This window comes from Aspergillus ibericus, assembly GCF_003184845.1.
Source record: "Aspergillus ibericus CBS 121593 unplaced genomic scaffold BO80scaffold_16, whole genome shotgun sequence".
NCBI lineage: Eukaryota > Fungi > Ascomycota > Eurotiomycetes > Eurotiales > Aspergillaceae > Aspergillus > Aspergillus ibericus.
In genome coordinates this window covers 56,573-76,162 of record NW_020292114.1, presented here as the reverse complement: position 1 = coordinate 76,162, position 19,590 = coordinate 56,573, and the positions used below count along the sequence as shown (strand labels likewise).

The 19,590-nt window shown below is 53.6% G+C and overlaps 5 protein-coding genes across 5 annotated transcripts; 1 reads left to right on the top strand and 4 right to left on the bottom strand.

Annotated features, from left to right (window-relative positions):
- Positions 1–156: 156 nt before the first annotated feature.
- pmcB (putative calcium-translocating P-type ATPase(PMCA-type)) lies at positions 157–4,470 on the bottom strand. The gene is made up of 5 exons (XM_025724564.1): positions 4,146–4,470; positions 3,240–4,088; positions 2,755–3,185; positions 2,563–2,705; positions 157–2,511 (listed from the first exon to the last, which is right to left on the bottom strand). The coding sequence occupies exons 1-5, from the start codon at positions 4,209–4,211 to the stop codon at positions 332–334; spliced, it is 3,669 nt and encodes a 1,222-aa protein (XP_025575933.1). The 5' UTR covers positions 4,212–4,470; the 3' UTR covers positions 157–331.
- Positions 4,471–5,906: 1,436 nt separating this feature from the next.
- Positions 5,907–7,856, bottom strand: BO80DRAFT_354223 (FAD binding domain protein; the record flags this gene model as incomplete). Its single annotated transcript, XM_025715692.1, has 3 exons — positions 5,907–6,544; positions 6,616–7,129; positions 7,239–7,856. The coding sequence occupies 3 exons, from the start codon at positions 7,854–7,856 to the stop codon at positions 5,907–5,909; spliced, it is 1,770 nt and encodes a 589-aa protein (XP_025575932.1).
- Positions 7,857–8,423: 567 nt separating this feature from the next.
- Positions 8,424–10,373, bottom strand: BO80DRAFT_405286 (uncharacterized protein; the record flags this gene model as incomplete). Its single annotated transcript, XM_025717711.1, has 1 exon — positions 8,424–10,373. One exon carries the CDS (start codon positions 10,371–10,373, stop codon positions 8,424–8,426), a length of 1,950 nt encoding a protein of 649 aa, XP_025575931.1.
- Positions 10,374–12,092: 1,719 nt separating this feature from the next.
- On the bottom strand, positions 12,093–13,669 carry erg13 (hydroxymethylglutaryl-CoA synthase; the record flags this gene model as incomplete). Its single annotated transcript, XM_025720857.1, has 4 exons — positions 12,093–12,230; positions 12,291–13,372; positions 13,438–13,540; positions 13,610–13,669. 4 exons carry the CDS (start codon positions 13,667–13,669, stop codon positions 12,093–12,095), a joined length of 1,383 nt encoding a protein of 460 aa, XP_025575930.1.
- A 3,047-nt stretch (positions 13,670–16,716) lies between these two features.
- Positions 16,717–19,440, top strand: BO80DRAFT_454624 (M28 family metallopeptidase; the record flags this gene model as incomplete). Its single annotated transcript, XM_025722076.1, has 2 exons — positions 16,717–19,197; positions 19,252–19,440. The coding sequence occupies 2 exons, from the start codon at positions 16,717–16,719 to the stop codon at positions 19,438–19,440; spliced, it is 2,670 nt and encodes an 889-aa protein (XP_025575929.1).
- Between the last annotated feature and the right edge of the window lie 150 nt (positions 19,441–19,590).

Here is a 19,590-nt window from a genome sequence, read left to right as displayed (position 1 = left end):
GAGTGGAATGCAAAGGCAAGCTCCAGAGCTAGCTGTTGGAGAGATGTTGACAATGAGGAGGGATGAAGTGGCGGCGGTGCCTGCGGAGTGCCGTGCGGGCCTGGAGGCCTGAGGCAGAAGTAGGCCGGAAGTATAAGACTGCTACGGAAGAAAGGCATCGGTCACAACTGGTCACTTAAGCAAGAGCGAGCTATATCATCTATCGTACATGTATTATTCTTTTAGTCATTGCACATTCAACCCAGCCAGAAAACCACCGCCCAATATTTACACCCACGCACGCTGAATCGCTAGAAATATACAAGAAATCGCAGGCAAACTCCACAAATCATCAAGATGTCGTAATAGTAATCGGGGGCACCGGAATTGAGGTGACAGGCACCTCCGGGGTTGATTCTCGTTTCTCATCATGCAACGACGCCGTTGCTGCCTCCTCATCGGACAAGGCAGTGGTGTCTTGCTCCTTCGCGCCTCGCTTCAAAGCACGCTGGGCAGTCCTTTTCACAGGCCGCATCGAGGAGCGAAGCATAGCCGCAAGCCATCCCAGACCTTTGGTAACAGGGGTAAAGATGAAGTTCATGCTCCGGACGACAAATTCAAGAGCAACCTGGCATGGCCCGTCTGGGATCGTGCGCAGCACAACCGCCCACGGAAGACAGCCCAGAGCGCAGATGATGCAGATGGCCCATTGGATCCCGTCAAGTCGGGTGACGCCAAAAGCGTCCCCTCCCACGAAGATGATCATGATCTGGCCGCCCACCATGATGCAGTTGATTCCCAGGAACCAGTAGTTGCGGAACATGCCCTCGAAGATGTTGAACTTGTTGTCCAGTCGTCGGTTGTTGAACTCGTTGAAGATCTGCATCCACACAAAGGTATTGAATACAATGGTGTTGAGCACCGTGTCCGGGTCATGTGTCCCAAGTCGCGATCCGATGATATGGTTTCCACCAAAGTAAAGCATGAAGGTGACGGCCAGCTGATACAGAGCTTGTCCGAGAATCATCTTCCACATGATGACCGTGAATAGAGACGCGCTCTTGGGAACGGGCTTGCGGTTGAGGATCTTCTCCGTCGGTGCATCGGTCGCCAGGGCAAGAGCTGCGAAAGTGTCCATGATCAAGTTGACCCAGAGCAGCTGCACCGCGTTCAGAACACTTGTGCTTTTGCTGCTGTACAAGGATGAAACAAAGGTCAGGATGACCGCAGTGATATTGACCGTGATCTGGAACTGGAGGAACTTGGCCACGGCATCGTTGACGGCCCGGCCCCATGCGATGGCAGTGACAATCGACTTGAAATTGTCATCGAGAAGGATGATGGAACTGGCCTCCTTGGCGACTTCGGTGCCAGCAATTCCCATGGAAAAGCCAACATCAGCCGTTTTCAGGGCTGGTCCATCGTTGGTACCATCACCAGTGACAGCAACGGTTTCTCCTAGTTTCTTGAGTCGCGCTACTAAGATTCGCTTATCCTCTGGCGACGACCGAGCCAGCACCTGAAGGCGAGGAATGACCCGATCCATCTCGTCATCGGACAGCTGGCGGAACTTGGGGCCTTCCATGACGATTCCATCCTCGGTCTTGATTCCGCACGACGAAGCGATGGCAGTGGCGGTTACAATGTTGTCTCCAGTGACCATTTTCACCTGCACGCCGGCCGCATGGCACTTTTGAATAGCAGCGGGAACTTCAGGTCGGAGAGGATCCTGGATTCCCACGACCCCAATCCACGTCATCTCGCGGAAAATATCCTCGAATCGGGCAGCTTCTGGATCATCTTCCATGCAGCGAGCGTTCTTTGGGGGCCAGCTCGGGAAGTCCCGGTACACCAGTCCAATCGTCCGGAGAGACTGACCCGCGTAAGACTCAATTGTCTCCAGGATTGTCTGCCTGTCTTCCTCGTGCAGCCCATCAATGGCGATTTGATCGTGGGAAGTGCTTGGAGCCATCTGGGTCGTGCATGCGCTAGTCATTATCTCAGCAGCTCCTTTGACAAGGAGGCGATAGCCCACGGTGGGTTCCCGGTATACGACTCCCATGCACTTCCGTGCAGAGTCAAAGGGAATCAATTGGACAATTTCCGCAGAGGCACGCTCGGCAGCAACATCCATACCGAGATGATCTTTGGCCATTTGTAGCAAAGCCACCTCGGTCTTACTGCCGATGAACTCCTTGGACCCATCTTTCTCCTCCTCGAAGGCAGTGGAGTTCAAGGCAATGCTCTGGATGAGGAGGTCTCGCTGCTTGCCAGAATATTGCTTGAAAAACTCGGCAGGGGTCGAGACATCAGAACGCTCCTCTGCTAAAGTTTGCTTGAAACCTCTAGAGCCCAGAGTGCCTGCCACAACGGTCATCTTGTTTTGTGTTAGGGTGCCGGTCTTGTCCGAACAGATGACGGTTGCATTCCCCATTGTTTCACAGGCACGGAGAACGCGCACGAGGTTGTTCTCCTTGACCATTCGTGTCGTGGCAAAGGCAAGGGCCAGAGTTACAGCAAGGGGCAGACCCTCTAGATATCAGTCAGTAACAGTCATAGCGTAGCATTTCAAGTGACACTAACCAGGAATCGCAACAACGATAACCGTAACAGCAACAATGAGGATGTCGACGAATTCCTTTCCTTTGGCGGCAGGCGAAGCAGAGTTATGCGGCAAGTCCGCCACAAACCTGAAGAACAGAGCGAAAAACAAGATGATCGCGGCCCTAGTAAGATATTAGTGACATGATAACGAGGAGGACGAATTGTACTTACCCTGAACCCAGCCAACCAATCCAATTGGCAAGTCGAGCCAACTTAACCTGCAGGGGGGTGGGATCGTTCGATTCTTGCAACGAGAGTAAGATCCGACCATAGGTCGAGTTTGGCCCGACACTCGTCACTAGGTAGGTTCCAACACCCTCAAGAACTTTGCTGCCCGAAATCATAAACGGGTCGAGTTTCTTAGTGGCTTTGCCATCCGCAATCAACCGCCCAACTTCATGGCCATCCGTCTTCTTCATCTGATCTGACTCTCCCGTAGCGGAGGATTCGTCACATTTCACTCCGTGACCTGAGATGAGAACCCCGTCCGCAGGAATGGAGTCACCCGGTTCGACATGAAGAATGTCTCCCACGGTGACATCGAAAATGGAAATCATGGAGACCTTGCCGGAGCGGACGGCCTTGACTTCTCGGTCATTGTTCTAAGCTAGTTAGTCAAGTCATCTTAGATGGTCAAAACAAGATCAAGCACGTACCCGTTGGTTCAGCTTAGCAAACTGCCTTTCCTTCTGCCAGTCATTCGCGGCAGTCACGATAGTGACGATCAGAATAGCCACGCAAATTGCCACCCCCTCGATCCAGTCAACGCCACTGCCTTCGCTCGTGGTCTCGTAGATGCCTAGAGACAGCGACACAATAGCAGCGATCGTTAACAGGATGATGATCTTGTCGTTATAAGCAAGCCAGAAGAGCTTCAGGAAGCCCGTTGACTTCCGAGCCGGCAGGCGATTCTGACAGAACACACGAATGCGGTCTTGGAACTGCGCACCGTGTTCTGATGTTGGAAGATTAGTGATCTGGGGAAGGGGCTCCTTCGAAACATAGCCAGGGGAGGTCGCCTCTGGAAAGCTGATCGAGCCCTCCAAGAGGGTCTCATCCACGGACAGACCCGACGTCAAATCTGTTCGTAGGCCCCGTTCGAGTCCCCGTATGCCCCCAAGTGCCTGGAACGCAGCCAAAGATTTAGGATTCTGCATCTTGTTCAGCTGGCCGGGAGAGAAGGCGAACTTATTGTCTGCCACTATGAAGTCCTGCTCGTGGCGAGGATCTGGGTTCAAGGCGTCGGCCACCGAAACATCATCGTACTCCATCTTGGTCGGGGCGGTGGTGGCCTCCGAGTTGGCTCTCGATCTTACGGCAGTGTCGGCACTGGAAATGGTAGAGTCGGCGCGCGGCCGTAACGTCTCGCCGTCCAGCGACTGAGACGATGTCCGCCTGTCACTCCATACCATGAGTCTGTCTGGTGATAGAGTGGACGCCATGTCCGGTGAGGATGGTCGAGCGGATGACAAGCTGGTTGGTTCTGTACTGAGTGGGAATGGGTGCTGTTGGTCTCTGCATGAGTATATAGTCTTCTCATCAAGTGGAACGCTCAGACATACCTCTCTATCTGAGACCCCGAAAGGGTTCAGGCACTCGGTATGACGATGCTCGTCTGGGGTCTGCATTGATGCGACCGAAACAAGCTCTGATTTGGCGAGAACAAAGAAGCGGGCATCAATTCTGGTCGATGCAGTATCAGATTCAGATTGCACCGGCTAGTGTTGGTTTCCCCCCCGAGCGATTGTCAGTATTAGTAGAGACTGACGGGGGCTGTGCTTCCCAGCCTAAGATTCAATAGTTGTATTGTCTCATATCAGATTCTTCGGATCAATTCTAATCTCTGATTTAAAATTTCCACGGCACTGAGAAAGAAACTGTAACGCCAAGGGGGGTTCTACCAAGCACGGGATGAAAGGAAGCGCTGCAAGGCCCGAGAAAAAGCTAGCAGGCGTTTTGCTCTCGCCATTCCCCGAAGTATGAGGTGTGTGAGTGACCCATCGGCTTGGTAGCATATTACCTCGCGCTGCACAGCCTCCTTGTGTCGTCCTATCAACGGCGGCCTAGACCAAGGGGGTGGAGAGGCATGACCATGGCTGCAACTAAGGAGCGGGGGTATATACCCAAAGCGCTCTCTATCTTAAAGTCATAGACGACATGACACCTCCACTCTGTCAAAGCAAGTTAGATTGCACAGTCTAGGCGCCGACGGAGCTCCTGTCCATCCCCTTGCACTTCTTATCTTTCCTCCTCGAGGACGAGAACCAGGACGAGGAGGGCTCCAATCACAGGCCAGTTGCACTCGCGTCCCAACCATAGCGAGGCGCGCCGACCTGACAACTCGTGCATCCTGGCCGCTGAATGGACTGTTGTCGGGTCGCATACCCAACTCCAGAGGGAAATACCAAGCGAAGTGGTTCTTGGGACGTTGCCGCCGGGTGAGGTTGTTTCCAGCAGGTGAATATCTTAGCGGGCGGCTGCGCCTCCTTCGTTTAGTTCGGAAGTCAAACGGTGATTAGTCGGTCAATACCAGGTTGATCGGGGGTTGTTGTTGCCGTTGCCGCTAATAGCTGCGTTCCGTATTGCCTAGTGCGTATCCGGGATCGGAATTTCCATCGTCTCGACCATCACGTTTGACTTCATCCTGAAGAAATGCGCCGTGATGCACGGCCACACTTTGCGCCACACTTCCCACAATTCCCCCATTCAGCTGCTTCATCCGGGGTTCACCTCAGTGGCTGAGGCAGAAGGGTTCTGGAAATCAGATTATCTCCTGTGGCGTCATGTCTCAATTGACTGGAGCCTCATCAGTCATCGATGAGGCGATTATCTCATGGTGACCTGCACTCCATACGATGACCGGGTTGGACACTGCGGCCGTGGCTGGTGATCGTCTAGACTCTGCCGAGGGCATCACGATGGCAAATTTGCTAGCCAGCTGAGGTGGACGAATTCGAGTGAGGCTTGGAAGCTTAAACCCCTGGTGACGGCGAAATGAGACAGATGGAGGCAACACAGTTGCCATCGTGGGATGAGATGAGATGAGGCAAAGAAGAAATTGTGGCAGCAGGCAGCACTGTAGGTGAGTGCAAGTGAACAACTCCCGAGTCTGCCTCGCCATGTGTATTGTAATAGGGTACGGTTTTTGTATTACTAGTATCGCTAGCCTGGTTAGTATATACGCTTTCCCTGTCTTGTATGTAACTCTCTTACAGTATAGAGAGTTTACAGGCAGCATCACAGCATATCTTCATGATGAGCTATCGTATTCTTTGGAGTATACAGCCTACTGGTATAGCGGGCAGTGTCATGCTCCTTTCGTATCACCCATCCACGTCAGCCAGTTCAGCATATCGATTCCCCAACCCGCAGAAACATTGCTTGGATCGTTCAGACCCCGTATCCTCTGAACCTTTTCGACCCAATACCTCCTCCATGGCCCACGCAATTCGCTCTGCTCCCAGCCTCGCTCCCTCGAGATTGGCGGCACCCGGGCCCAGACGAAGGGACCCCAGCCGGCCCGTTAAGAAGAGAGGCACCTGGGATTGCCACATCAGGTCATCCGTGATGCAAGGCAACCCCTGTTTCGTTTCAATTGGATAATCCCGATTCATGCTCCGGAGCAGCGGAAGCTCGTTTACATCGGCCTGCATGCCCGTTGCAAAGTATATATAATCGATGCGAGGGAGATCGGGAATCGGAGGATCGGTCGTCAGACGCCATGTGCGTGAGGAGGCGCAGTACTCTCGGCCGCAGATGACGGTCCGTGGGTGTATAGAAAGTCGGTGACAGGCCACATGTTTCTTCAGAATCTTCTGATATCGTGGCGTGATACTGCCCCCGTTGCGCGCGGCTTTGATCATTTCTAGGCGCTCTTCATCCGTATCTGCGGACCAAAAAGTTGCCTTTTCGAAGTTCTTGAACTTACCCATCCAGTTTAATGCCAGATCGAAGTGCTTGACTGGTTTCTGGTCAGCATACATCCCACATCATACTCTCGGGTCACACCAGCTGGGGGGCTGTGCTGCCTACCTTTGAAATCCGACCTCAAAAGAAACCATACTTTGGTCACTCCTTTGCGAAGGGCCATGTCCACGACCTGCGCTGACGACAGCCCGCCTCCAACCACCACCACATTCGTCTCCTGACGCTGCTTGATCTTGGCCTTCACATTCGGACTGGGAAACGTGCCAATCTCAGTGCTATGACAAGCACCGTGCACCTCATCCCCGGACAGCTGGAACGGCATGATCTTCGTCCTCCCCGGCCCAATCGCCATCACCACCACACGACTATAGAACCGTGTCCCGTCGGCCGTCGTAACCGTAAAGATCTTGTCCGATGGCGACCACTCAGGATGATAATCGTAGCATATATCATTCACCTCACACTTCCTGATCATCCCCGGCGAGTCCAGCCCATACCGAGACACAATACTCCCACAATAATCCGCAAACAGGCCCGTCGAAGGCGAGAAGTAATCCTTGCGATCTCGTTCATCAATCTCCACCTCTCCAACAGCCCTATACCCATCAGCCCATACACCCTCACCACAACACAACACAACACCCCACAGGGAAAGATAAATCCACTTACTGTGCCCTCGACCGCTGCTTCATCTTCTTCTTCTTATGTTTACTCATCTCCTTCCCCACACAGCCCGAAATCTCCCAGAGATCCTCCTCCCGACTCGCCTCCTGCGTATACGCCAACATCCCATCCCGATCTCTCGGATCCACATGAAAGAACATCGGACTGCGAAGCTGCTCAATCTCCAACGTTCGAAATGCCCGATTCCATCGCTCCATCCACTTCTCTCCGGAACTATCCAGCACCAGCGTGGAAATCCCACCCGTCTCATTACCCCCTCCCTCCACACCAACCTCCAGCTCTGATGAAACCGACGACGCCAACGACGGCGGCGAAGACGCAGACGAGTACGAAGAAGAAGAAGAAGAAGAAGAAGAAGAAGAAGAAGAAGAAGAAGAAGAAGAAGAAGATGTTGAAGACGACCCCCTCCTTGCATCAAACCCCCGCCACTTCTCCGCCTTCACGCCCTTAAGTTTCCCCCGGTGCGCTTGCACCAGCGCCATCCGCCCACTATGTTTATTGATCCAGTGATACCGTTGGTGTTCGTCGTCGGTGAACATGGCCGAGGGCGTTTCTTCGCGTAGTCTGGCGGCGACGGCGAGGCCACAGGGACCGGCGCCGATGATGATTACATCGTGGATGTTGGGGAAGGATGTAGTGGTGGTGGTGGGTTTGTTGACCATTGTCTGGCTGAATCTTCGTGGTGAGGGAATGATGGTAGAGGTAATTTGCAATCCTGTATTGTGGTATGGGCTTTGGGTATTATGTTCGTTGTCTTGGTAGTGGGTTCGGGTTACTTATTGCTGGGGCTTACTTCCAGGGTACTTGGATCCCAAGGTCCTTGTCGCTGAAAAGGGAAAGTCGGGATTATGGTCGATGAGAGGTGTGAAGGAAGGGTTTATGGTGGAGTGGGGACCTTGGGGGTGGTTGTAAATGTTGATCTGTTTTTATACATAGTATTCTGTCGTTGTTGGTGGCTGTGGATGTTATTGGGGACTTGGTGGTCGGTGGGGAGGGGAGTTTGTCTGGGCTGCTGGGTCACTTGCTGCTTGCTGCGCCATAGTTGTAGACATGTACAGATCTGGGATAATGGGATTCGAGGGTCTCAGTTTCCGCTGCAAGATAACTATGCCTGCGTGAGAAGTATATCGGAGTGTCCCGAGAATACATTACATTACTATATCAGACAAAGCTATACAACAACGATGAAACAGAAATTAACAAGGAGAGTCCAGTCTCCGCTGAGAAAATCATTTGTGCCACTTTTTCGGTCGGGGTTCTGCAGTCATCGCCCGCGAACGAGGAGCGCCGCCCCCCTCCCGGCGATGCCAGGCATCTTGCGGCCACACCCAGCCTCGCACTCGCTTGGCATCACGGCGCTCTCCAATCTGAGGCTCGGGGATCCATTTGTCCTTCCCCTCGGGCAGGATGCGCTGCCGGGTCAACGCACCGGGTCCTCCCACGTTGAGATGGGCGGACGGTTGCGCCGGCAAGGGCACCGATTTCGACAACATCAGCAAAAAGTACAAAGCCAGGCTGGCGGTCATGGGCACATCCAGTTCATCCGATCCCAGCATGGGATAACTATCCAGCACGGGAGATTGGCTTGCCAGGGAACTGTCGGTGGATGGCGTGGGTGAGTGCGGATAACCATAAGCGCCGGAATACGGTCCTGAGTCGTGGCCGTGCTGGCTGACCGCGATTTTCGTTGGGATTGGGGCAGACAGTTCCAAGAAACCAAAGTAGGGGACATCATCGCCCTCGTCACAACCCGCCCGCACACAGACGAGCTCGATTTCCGTAAGGATGAAGCCATATCGGCAGGAATGCTCGCGCATGCACCGCTGCAAATGAGCCAGGCCGTTGAGATATTCTACCCTGCGGTGAGGTGCTTCATTACGCATCCCCGTGTTCCAGCGGTCGAACGTCTTGACGATCCCAACGAGCCGTCCTCGTGGCAGGCCTGAGCTTGTCCGTTCCGTGTCCGACGCGTAATTGGCAAGAAAGTGTGGCCCACCGTAGTGCTTGTTGGGAGCCGCGCGTGGAATGGGGACATCGTATAGGGTCAAGTGCTCCGGGCCCTGGGATACCGCCAAGGCCGCATTGATCCGAGGCGCATAGATGTCTCGGATGACGCTTACCAGGGCTGGCTCGCTATCTGGAGCTAGATAGGAGCTTGGAAGAATGGTGAAAGGAGTGAGGTGCGAAGGAATTGCCGTCTTGAGGAGCTTGGGAAGGCCACTGATAGAGTTGAATGTGGCCAGAGAAAACGAGGTCCAACTGCGCAAGTTTCGAATGTCCCACCAAAAGAACTCGTGCATGCCCCGCGTCGGAATCACGTTGACATTGCGAACGAGGTTGATTGCTTGCGTCGGAGCAGTCAAATACGAAAGCAACGTGGTCGACTGCTGCGGCCCCTCGGTCTGGTGGACAACCCCGACGGGAGAGCACTGGGCGCTTGAGGCTCGCACATAGCCGTATGGTGAGCCGGGGAGCATCAGCGGGACCTGGACTGGAGGCCACACTCTGGGGTAGCATGGCTCAACGGGCGAGTGCTGGGCATGGGGAGGATACACTATGATATTAGGTGTGACCGGCGTAGCTGGTGTGGTGGGAGAGCTCTGAGGGTGAGACGCGTATCGGAGGACCTGCCGATACGCTGGGTAGCTGCCCCGGCCCGGTCTGGAGTCCTCCACGTTGGGTGCAGATACGGATCGAGAATGTCCGCTAGTCGCCTTGCGCTTTTGTAACGGGGTGACGCTCACGGGAGACGACAATGCCGAACCATTGCGCGCAGCGTATGTCGGCGAGGGCCCCACCGGGGATACCAGAGGAACACAGCCAGGGGCCTCGACAACACTGCGATGGCTCGACCGGCGGTTGGAAGAAAAGGGCAGGAAACCGGGAGGATTCCGGGTATTTGATAGCACCCGCCGCTGACGATGAGCCCCACTGGTGGGTGGAGGCTCAATCACAACGTCTTGTGGCCGAATCTTCGGAAGCAGAGCAGGCCCATGGTGATGCTGCGGTGGAGAATCAACAATTGGACTGGTGGCCGATGTAACGGCAGACCAGGGCGATGAGTTGTTGGAGTAAACGGAGGAATCAGAAGCATTGCGGCTATGCCCCGTTCCGACGTATTCTTGCAGGTGCATTGCAGGGGGCGTGGAGGGTCGATAGTAGGAGAATTCCACGGACATGTTGCTGGTCTCAGGCCAATGTAGGTTTGAGACGATATAGATGGAATAAGCTGCCGGCAGATGGTTCAAAGGAAGGTCCAGCTTCCCACACAGGAATATAGTATAGGACGAAGAAATGAAAAAGAAAGAGATGTAAGGCTGTCAAGCTCGACTTGTCTTTGTGAACGACCACACTGAGCTCATTCAGATGGAAAACGGTTGGATATTAAATGCTCTTCGATCTGGGGCCTATTCCCTTGATCCAAAAAAAGATACAGGATCAAACGAATGGCTGCAGGCGACATGAAACATAGAAGACCCCATTGCGACCACCAGTCGCTAGCTCTTCTAGGTATCCATGAGGGAAGTGGTAAGGTCACAGACCCAGGGACTGCCGACATCTGCTTGGAGGATGTGCAGAGCAAACGACCATAGGGCAAGCGAAAGTGTTTCATCAACTGTCGCGCGTCAAAATGTTGCTATATTTGACATCTTCGTCGGTTCTTCAGATCTGAGCCAGGTTGTCGGTAGTCTGTTCAGGCTTTGGTTCGTCCAAATCTGCACAGGATCTATATTCGGCAACATGATCGTTTCGTCTATTCTGGGCCATTGTGCCTAGTTCGACGGGTTCCCGCAAGAGCGTCAAGCCCGGAATGTCTATTAGTCGGCGGCAAGCAGATGTTTGAGGAAAAAATAAAACACGAGCGACTGGTAGACCACCACGGCGCGTGGTGCTTGAGAGGATCGTTGCGGTGTTAGGCGCCGAGGGTTGATAGCAAGGTCTGGGGGAGCCGCAGCCAGGTCGATGGGCATTGGCTGGTGCGGCCAATGTCTGTGGGTTGCAATCGACTGATGCGATAGTTTCAAATCCAAAGAGATTCTAAGAATATACTTGACGGGGGCATGTCGATAAATCAGAGGCCGAGAGGTCGTCACAGTACGCGCCGGCCACGACCCTGGCCGGCGCCAGGACGCCTTAGTGGCTCTTCCCTGTTGACAACCTGCAGCGTGCTGATGCTTCGTGAATTGGACGAATCACATCCCTGCGAGTCAAAGTTGAGTGCTTATGATGTGATGAGATTGACATGCCGTGGGTCCCTAGGAAGGACGACAGAGTCGGCGGGAAGTAAAACAATAGCCCCGGCCTCATACCTCGAGTTGCTACTATTCTTGGCCAGGACCGCGCTACACTCTGGTCAAAGGGTTCCTGGACTTAGCAGCAGTTCGATCGTTTTCTTGTTAGGCGCTCGGGGCAGGGAAACCAACCTTGTGCGGAGTATTTACTTGCAACAGGTTCGGGCACAGGGAAGAACGGGCCACTCTTTTACCCCATGTCACATGACCCGTCATGCTGCGACTGGTCTAGAAGAAAAGAAAAGTCACGTTCAAGTCAAGTATCTTGATTATCTATATTATTATCATTGTCCTTAAAAGTCGAGTCGGAAACTATTCGTCGTCGCCTTATATAACTGCGTTCCAGCCCCCGTCTGGACAAGAGAAGGTTGCCTCACTGGGAGGACAAATGAACAAGATATGAAACATTAAAACCCAAGAAAAGGAGCAGAGGTAAATCAGACCCGGAAACCCGGAGGAGCATCCCGCTGCATCCGAGCTCTATTAAGGCGGAACAACACATAAACAACACGCATGCTGAAGGGAATCTAGTAAAAACCGTCTAAGCAACTGGTCATGTCCAAAGAAGTAAGGTCGAAAGCAAGTCCATCATGTGCTCGTCATCATTCATGCCTTGACGTCGTACTTGCGGCGGAACATGTCATCCACCTCAGTAAGGTAGTATGTGCCGGGGAAGAGCGTCTCCGGGTTGCCAGTAGGCTTGAAGTTCTTCTTCAGGTGAGCGTGCTCGCGGAGGGCACACATCTGCAGGTCCATGTCAGCAAATTGTTTTGGCGAAGCAATAGGAGACATCAGGGTTCTTACATCGACATAGGCCTGGGGAGGCAGGACGGTTCTGGCGCTAAGACGGTCCTTGAGGTTAAGCTTCTCCACAATGTTGGAGACGTCTCCGGTGATCTTCACACTAAGCAGGGAGCTGGCAAGACCACTGCCGTACGAGAAGAGACCGATACGCTTGGGCTGGCTGGGGTCAAAGGTGACGTGGGAGATCAAGCTAGCCAGACCAGCCCAGACAGTGGCAGTGTACATGTTACCGCACTGAGTGGCAACTTCAAGAGCAGGCTTCACACGCTCAGCAAAGCGCTTCTTGGTCAGGCCCATGAAGGTCTTCTCCACATTCTTGTCGGTGAGAGAGGTAGCGTAATCCAAGTCACGGAGCTCAGGAGCAACTTCAGCGAAAGCAGGGTGAGTGGGGCTGGTGAGGTAGTCGTTGTAGAGCATACGAGCGAAGGACTTCTGCACCAACTTGCAGGTAGGGGCGTGGTAGCAGAGGTAGTCAAAGCGATCCAAGCCAGTCTTGGTCTCGTCCTGGGCGGTACCGTTGGTACCGTTCTGGGTCTTCTCCTTCAGGGTCTTCTCGCGAGCGTTGTAGGCCTTGTAGCAGGCATCGACGGCCTCAGTGTAGCATCTCAGGGAGAAGTGACCGTCCACGACCGGGTACTCGCTGGTCAGGTCGGGCTTGAAGAAGTCGTAAGCATGAGTGACGTAGGAAGCACGAAGACCAGGCTCGAACACGATGGGAGCGTCAGGACCGATCAGGAGGGCCACGCAGCCAGCACCGCCAGTGGGGCGAGCAGCTCCCTCGGCGTACAGGGCAATGTCACCGCACACCACAACGGCATCCCTGCCATCCCAAGCAGAGGATTCGAGCCAGTTGATGCTGTTGAAGACAGCGTTGGTGCCACCATAGCAGGCATTGACGTTGTCGACACCCTCGACGTTGGTGTTTCCGTGAGGAGCCAAGAGCTGCATCAGGACGGACTTGACGGACTTGGACTTGTCCAGCAGGGTCTCGGTACCGACCTCCAGGCGACCAATGGAGTTGGGGTCAATGTTGTACTTGCGCAGGAGGGAGGAAAAGGTGGTCAGAGCAACGGAGTAGATGTCTGTGGGCAGTTCAACATCAGTATTGTCCCCCCACCCTAGAAGCTATGTCTCAGGCTTTGCATACCTTCACGGTCATCACAGAAGCTCATCTTGGTCTGGCCGAGACCAATTGTGTATTTACCCTCACTCACGCCATCGAACTTCTCGAGTTCAGCCTGGTCGACACACTGTATGGACAGTTAGTATACCGCTCTAGGTGGGAAGCAGCTAAGAGTGGATGGAAGCCGAAGGCGTACCTGACGAGGGAAGTAGACCTCAATGGCCTTGATACCGATGTTCTGGGGACGGGCAGACATGGTTATAATGTGAATAGGAGGGGTAAGTATTATTAGAGGAAAGTGGGACAGTAAAGTCAAGGTATGATGCACTCAAAAAAAAAAGAGAGCTATGACGGAGGGGAAGAGGTGGGGGAATTTCAAGAGAGTGATGGAGGAGAGAAAGAAGAATACAGATGAGAAGAAAAGGAGAGCTCCGGAGCAGGTGAAAGGGGAGTATAAGTAGTGAAAGCACACACGCGATATACAGTAGGCTGCGAGTTCCCTGAGCGGGCGAACGGTTTCCTAGGTAGGTGGTACTTTCCACCGGCCGGAGGCAAAAAAAAACGACTGGGTCAGTCCCCCCGTTCCTATGCAGTATCAGCTAGTGGCTGCTTAGTGCGTGGCCTGGTGGGGCCGTCTGGTCCTCCCTTCAAGCTGTGGTTGGCCGTAGCTGGTGGGCGCCCTGACCTGCCCTGGGTGCCTGAGGTTGTCGGCACCGGTGCTCTTCCCTTCCCCCAAAGCCACGCCGCGGATCTACAGTAGTTGTGATCTGAAGATGCTCGCGGAAGACACAGATGCGGCGTGCAAGTCCAACAGGAATTTTCACGATCCCCTCTTCCTTTCAGCGCCCGGCGATCGAAAGGGGCTGAAATCGCGGATGGGGAGACTCACTGGATGGTCTCCAAAGAAGATCCACCTCCTAATTTCCACAATTGTTGGGAAGGGAGAAAATCTGAAGGTGTCCAGGATCTGGTATACGCCGTACTCTTCATCCTATGTCCCGAAAACGGGAGAACAGGATACGGCTGGCTCCAACCACAGCTCTTCCACCCAACGCATCATTGCACAACCTGGCTCCTTTTGGTCTTACCGACTGCTGCTGGCTTCGGGTGGATGATTCTTCGCCCTTGGCTTTCCGTTTCACCGACTCTTGTGGGCTTGCCTTCGGGCCACACTGTATACTATCTACCTCCCACCGTGATCACAACATCCGCCGATATAGGTCTCCCACCCTCACCACCCACTGTCATCTAGATGCACTGGCACAATAGTAATAAACTACAACGATGCAGCAGAACTGCAGATACATTATGTAACCTGCTGTTGGCCGTTCCCTTTCCGCTCAGCCAAGCACTGGACGCGACAATGAGGTGCGTTTCCCTGGTATCCTTTGTCTCTCCCCTGCATCGGAAGTCTTGATTGCTCATGATGACAACTCTGTTTACGAGGGAAACTTCGTGTGGCCTCGGAGTATCTTCACGCGAATTCTTTAATCGAATTGCATATTGGACCACGCAGGACAAGTTGTCTAACAATCCTGGATCCGTGGGTGTCAAGTGTCGCATGCCCCTCGTCTCCTCCCTGTTCCACACTTTTCCCCTCCCACCATATGACAGTGATTATGCTGCTAACAAACCAACGCCCCCAGCAAGGGCCAAGGCAAGGCTGTCAGCCGATCCCCGGACTGCACTCGCAATCAGTTGCGTTTGTCCGAAGGCCTTGAGTATGTCAGCTTGGCATTCCGACATGTGTAGACGTCAGATGCAAACAACGAAAAGCAAGCAACTGTCTAGAAAGAAAGCCTCTCCAGAGTAAACCCAATCCCAAGCAAATCTCCCACTACATCCACCCGGGTGTGACCTGGCCACGGTGTGAAACAAACTGAGGGAATAATCAATCTTATCTTGTGGAGCTTTCGGGTCCAGCCAGTATACAAGACTCCATCTTGCCGCGACTCGGAGTCCTAGTCAGGGCCCCAGTGGGTTCGGATGCGGAAAATGTCAGGACTCCAAGATGAATCCTCCAGTGAAGATCAATACCGATCTTTGGCCGTGCCCCTCGCGCGAGATGGGTCGGCGGCGCTCATTTGTGGTCAACGACAACCTACTGGTGCCAGTGGCGAGGAAGATCCACCGTACTTCACTTCTTGCTTGAACGTTTCGTGTTGAGTACGGAATCCGAATGGGATTCTTAAAGCTCCGAATGAGTGGTCGTTGTTGGGGTCTCCATGCGGTCCGGAAATGGAGAAGCTAGCAGGTTCTCGGATACGTCGAAGACCACTACTGGGGCTGTGCATTTCTCCAGTTGATGCTAGTCTCTGGATTGCGTGTGTTGCAGATATTGTGGAAATGGTATGTGACTGGCTGGCCATGTGCGCGGTTGACAACGACTTGATCAAGCAATGCTGCTGGAACTTGGCAGTCTCAATCTGCATAGAGCCTTACGGTAGGTAACATGATATAATAGGACCCCTCCCTCATCACACATGGCGCGGGGCAATGCATTCCGGGGGGACCAAGAACTGATTAAGCAAAAGTGCAGATTTGGTTGACTAGTAACTTGACTCGAGAGATGGGCAGCCAATCGAGACATATTCTCAGAACTTGGCTCTTTCAACGTTGAAATGCACGCATGCCGTGTATATAGTACGGTATGGTCAGGGTCAGAAAATGTATGGCATCTCCAGTTACTCCGTGCAAAGTCCCTTCTTCCTTTCTTCTCTCTTCTAGCATCGTCTTTCATCCCTCCATCTTCTCCTACCTCTTTCCGCCATCAGCAGTTGCAATCGACCAAAACATAGCTATCAGCGGTTGTCAGCGGCATGTTTAGACCGGCATGTGGACGACTTTGGACCCAGGAAGTATGGATGATTCTTTATCGGTCGGGAGAAGTCTGATCCAGAACCCTTCTGCCTGCGGAAGCCAAGCCGTGGGTCGCCCAGTCCTCGACTGCGCCACGCGTAGCCTCAGTCACTGACTTCGACCTGACGGACGGTCCGGGGAACCAAGTGAGTTCTGGCTACAACGAACTGCCTCGCTGTGATCGGACGCTGCGATCTACTGCTAACGAACCCCCCGTTCCCTTCCTCTTAGTATTCCCTTCCCCCCCCCTTTCGCACACCCCCTCTCCGTGCCCTTCCCCCTCTCTTCTTCGACGTTCCCTGTCGTTCGTTCCCGCCCCTCCGATTCGGGAGCATGGCTGCACTTGTTGTCACTCCTTTCCCATCCAGATCATGATCCCGCTTAGCCCGGTATCTGTGATACTACCCAACTCGCACGGCTCCCGGGAGCCCCATATCTCCCGCCATGGGGAACGACGATAAGTTCGAATACGAATCCCTTCCAATCCCATCTTATGAAGAGGCTATCGGCGCTCGTCCGGGTTCTTCCCGATCCCATCTCGATTCTTCCGATGAAGTGAGCGACAACGCCGAAAGACAAGGCCTACTTCAGCGCGGCCCGAATACCGGTGGCCGCGCAGAAACTCGACACCATGGGTATCGACCTCCCACCGTCGAGTCCGCCCGGAATAGCCTCGATGACCTCGAGTCGGGGTCCGGCTCGGATAGGGGCTCGCTCGAGGAGTTGCAGCGGGAACTGGATCAGATGGACGTGGAGGATGCCGGCCAGCAATCATCATCTCAACGTTCTCGCCTACGGTCACGATTTTCGAAGCGATTTAACGACCTGACCCGTACACTGTCTTCGTTCAACCTACCCTTACGTCGTTACCTACCTACGTTGCCCAGTTTCCGGTTTACCGTCCACCTAGGCGAAGCTCGATCAGGCTTGAAGCACAACGGCTGCATGATCTTGCTGCGTGTCTTTGGGTTATTGCTGGTCGTCACCATAGTCTATGTCTTTTTCATCTCGGACATCTTCAACATGAATAACCGGTTCGTTATGGGACAGTCTTATAGCGCGGCATCCGTGGAGAATTTCGTGCAGGGACACATCAATGAAACCAGCATCGCGGAGAACCTGAGGAAGTTGACCGCGTATCCCCATATTGCTGGCACGGAAGGCAGTTTCGTTTTGGCGGAATGGGTCGCATCGGAGTTCAAGAAGGCAAATTTCGATGAGGTTGAGATGGAAGAGTTTCAGGTGTACTTGAACTACCCCCGGCAAGATGGTCGAAAGGTGGCGATTGTTGATCCTCCCGACTTGGCTTGGGAGGCTGCCTTGGAGGAGGATAATGAGCAGACTCCGGTATTTCACGGTCATTCGAAGTCTGGCAATGTCACCGGGCACCTCGTGTACGCAAATTACGGCTCTCGAGAAGATTTCCAATATCTCGCAGACCAGGGAATCAACCTGAGCGGCTCCATAGCGCTGGTTCGCTATTATGGAACAGAAACCGATCGGGCCCTGAAGGTCAAAGCCGCAGAACTGGCTGGTGCAGCTGGTTGCATAATATACTCCGATCCGGCCGAGGATGGATTTGTTCGAGGCCCTGCCTTCCCAGAAGGACGCTATATGCCAGCAGATGGGACACAAAGGGGCGCCGTCAGTTTGATGTCGTGGGTCGTTGGAGATGTCCTTTCACCAGGTTTCGCGTCAACACCAGACGAGAAGAAGAGGCTCAAGCCGGAGGAGAGCCTGGGCTTGACAAGTATTCCTAGCATCCCTCTCGCCTGGCGTGATGCTCAAAGGCTTTTGCAGGTGCTCAAGGGTCACGGCTTGAAGGTGCCGGCCAAATGGGTTGGCGGTGTCCCAGACGTGGGTCAATGGTGGACCGGAGACGCATCGTCCCCTACTATCAACCTCGTGAACATCCAAGATGAGGAAGAAAGACAGCCCATTTACAACGTCGTTGGGAGGATTATTGGGCTGGAACAGCCGGAGAAGAAAATCATTGTCGGTAATCACCGCGACTCATGGTGTTTAGGAAGCGCGGATCCGGGCAGTGGCACGGCTGTTTTTCTAGAACTTGCCCGAGTCTTTGGGGAATTGCTTTCATTCGGTTGGCGTCCACTGCGCACCATCGAGTTTATCAGCTGGGATGCAGAGGAGTACAATCTTGTTGGCTCGACGGAGCACGTCGAGAAGGAATTGCAAGCCCTTCGTGAAAATGCGTACGCCTACATTAACGTCGATGTCGGTGTTAGCGGGAAAGAATTTGAGGCCGCGGGAAGCCCCTTATTTGAAGGCGTCATCATGCAGATCCTAGGCCGGATCTCGGACCCTATCAGCAATGAATCGCTGAAAGATCTTTGGGAGAAAAAGAAGAAGCGTCTTGGGCCCTTGGGTTCTGGCAGCGATTACGTGGCTTTCCAGGATATCGCTGGAACTTCCAGTGTGGATTTCGGGTTTATTGGCGAGCCGTTTCCGTACCACAGCTGCTATGAGAACTGGGACTGGATGGTCAAATTCGGGGACCCTGACTTCCAGTACCACAAGGCCTTAGGGCAGTTCTGGGGCTTGCTAATTCTCCAGCTTGCCGACAGTCCCATCCTGCCATTCGACCTGGAAGCATATGCGGACCACGTTGGTGGCTATGTTACTGACATTGAGAATTATGCCAAGTCAAGAAATGTCCCGATTGCTAATAGTGCTTCTGAAAACGCTGCTCGGGATGTATCGGTGACCTTCAAGCCCATGTACGAAGCAGCAGCGAAGCTCAAGGACGACGCGGCACAATTCCAGAAGTGGGCCCAGATATGGCATGATGCTGTCTGGGGCGCTGGCGGTTTTGAAAACAACGTTATTGCTGTTCAGCGGCTGTCCCATAATACGCGGATGGCCCATTTCGAAACCCATCTTCTAGACGACAGGCCAGATGGCGGTGTAAGTAACTTCCTATCTTTCCTAGGTATGCCAAATCTAACCGCATCTAAACAGGTTCCGAACCGCACACAGTTCAAGCACGTTATCTTCGGCCCTGAGCTCTGGTCCGGCTATGATCCCACGCTCTTCCCTGCTATCCGAGATTGTATTGATTCTGGCAATTGGACTTTGACCCAGGAGTGGATCGACCGGGTCTCCAATATCATTAGCGACGCGGGCACTCGCCTCATACATAAATCCTGAGCTCTCCGTCGCAATGCGCGACATCTAATACCTTTCAATCTTTTCTTCCCTATATGACTATCGCTTCAGTCCAGTTACTTCCTGGACTTTCCACCACTATATCGACGACCAACCCTTGTCGTGCACTCCGCGCCTGCTATATACATCATT

Coding starts and splice junctions, on each gene's coding strand:
- pmcB (XM_025724564.1), bottom strand. CDS start 4,211: ATGCAGACCCCAGACGAGCATCGTCATACCGAGTGCCTGAACCCTTTC. Junction 3,186..3,239: donor TTGCTAAGCTGAACCAACGG/GTACGTGCTTGA, acceptor TAACTAGCTTAG/AACAATGACCGAGAAGTCAA. Junction 2,706..2,754: donor ATTGGTTGGCTGGGTTCAGG/GTAAGTACAATT, acceptor ATATCTTACTAG/GGCCGCGATCATCTTGTTTT.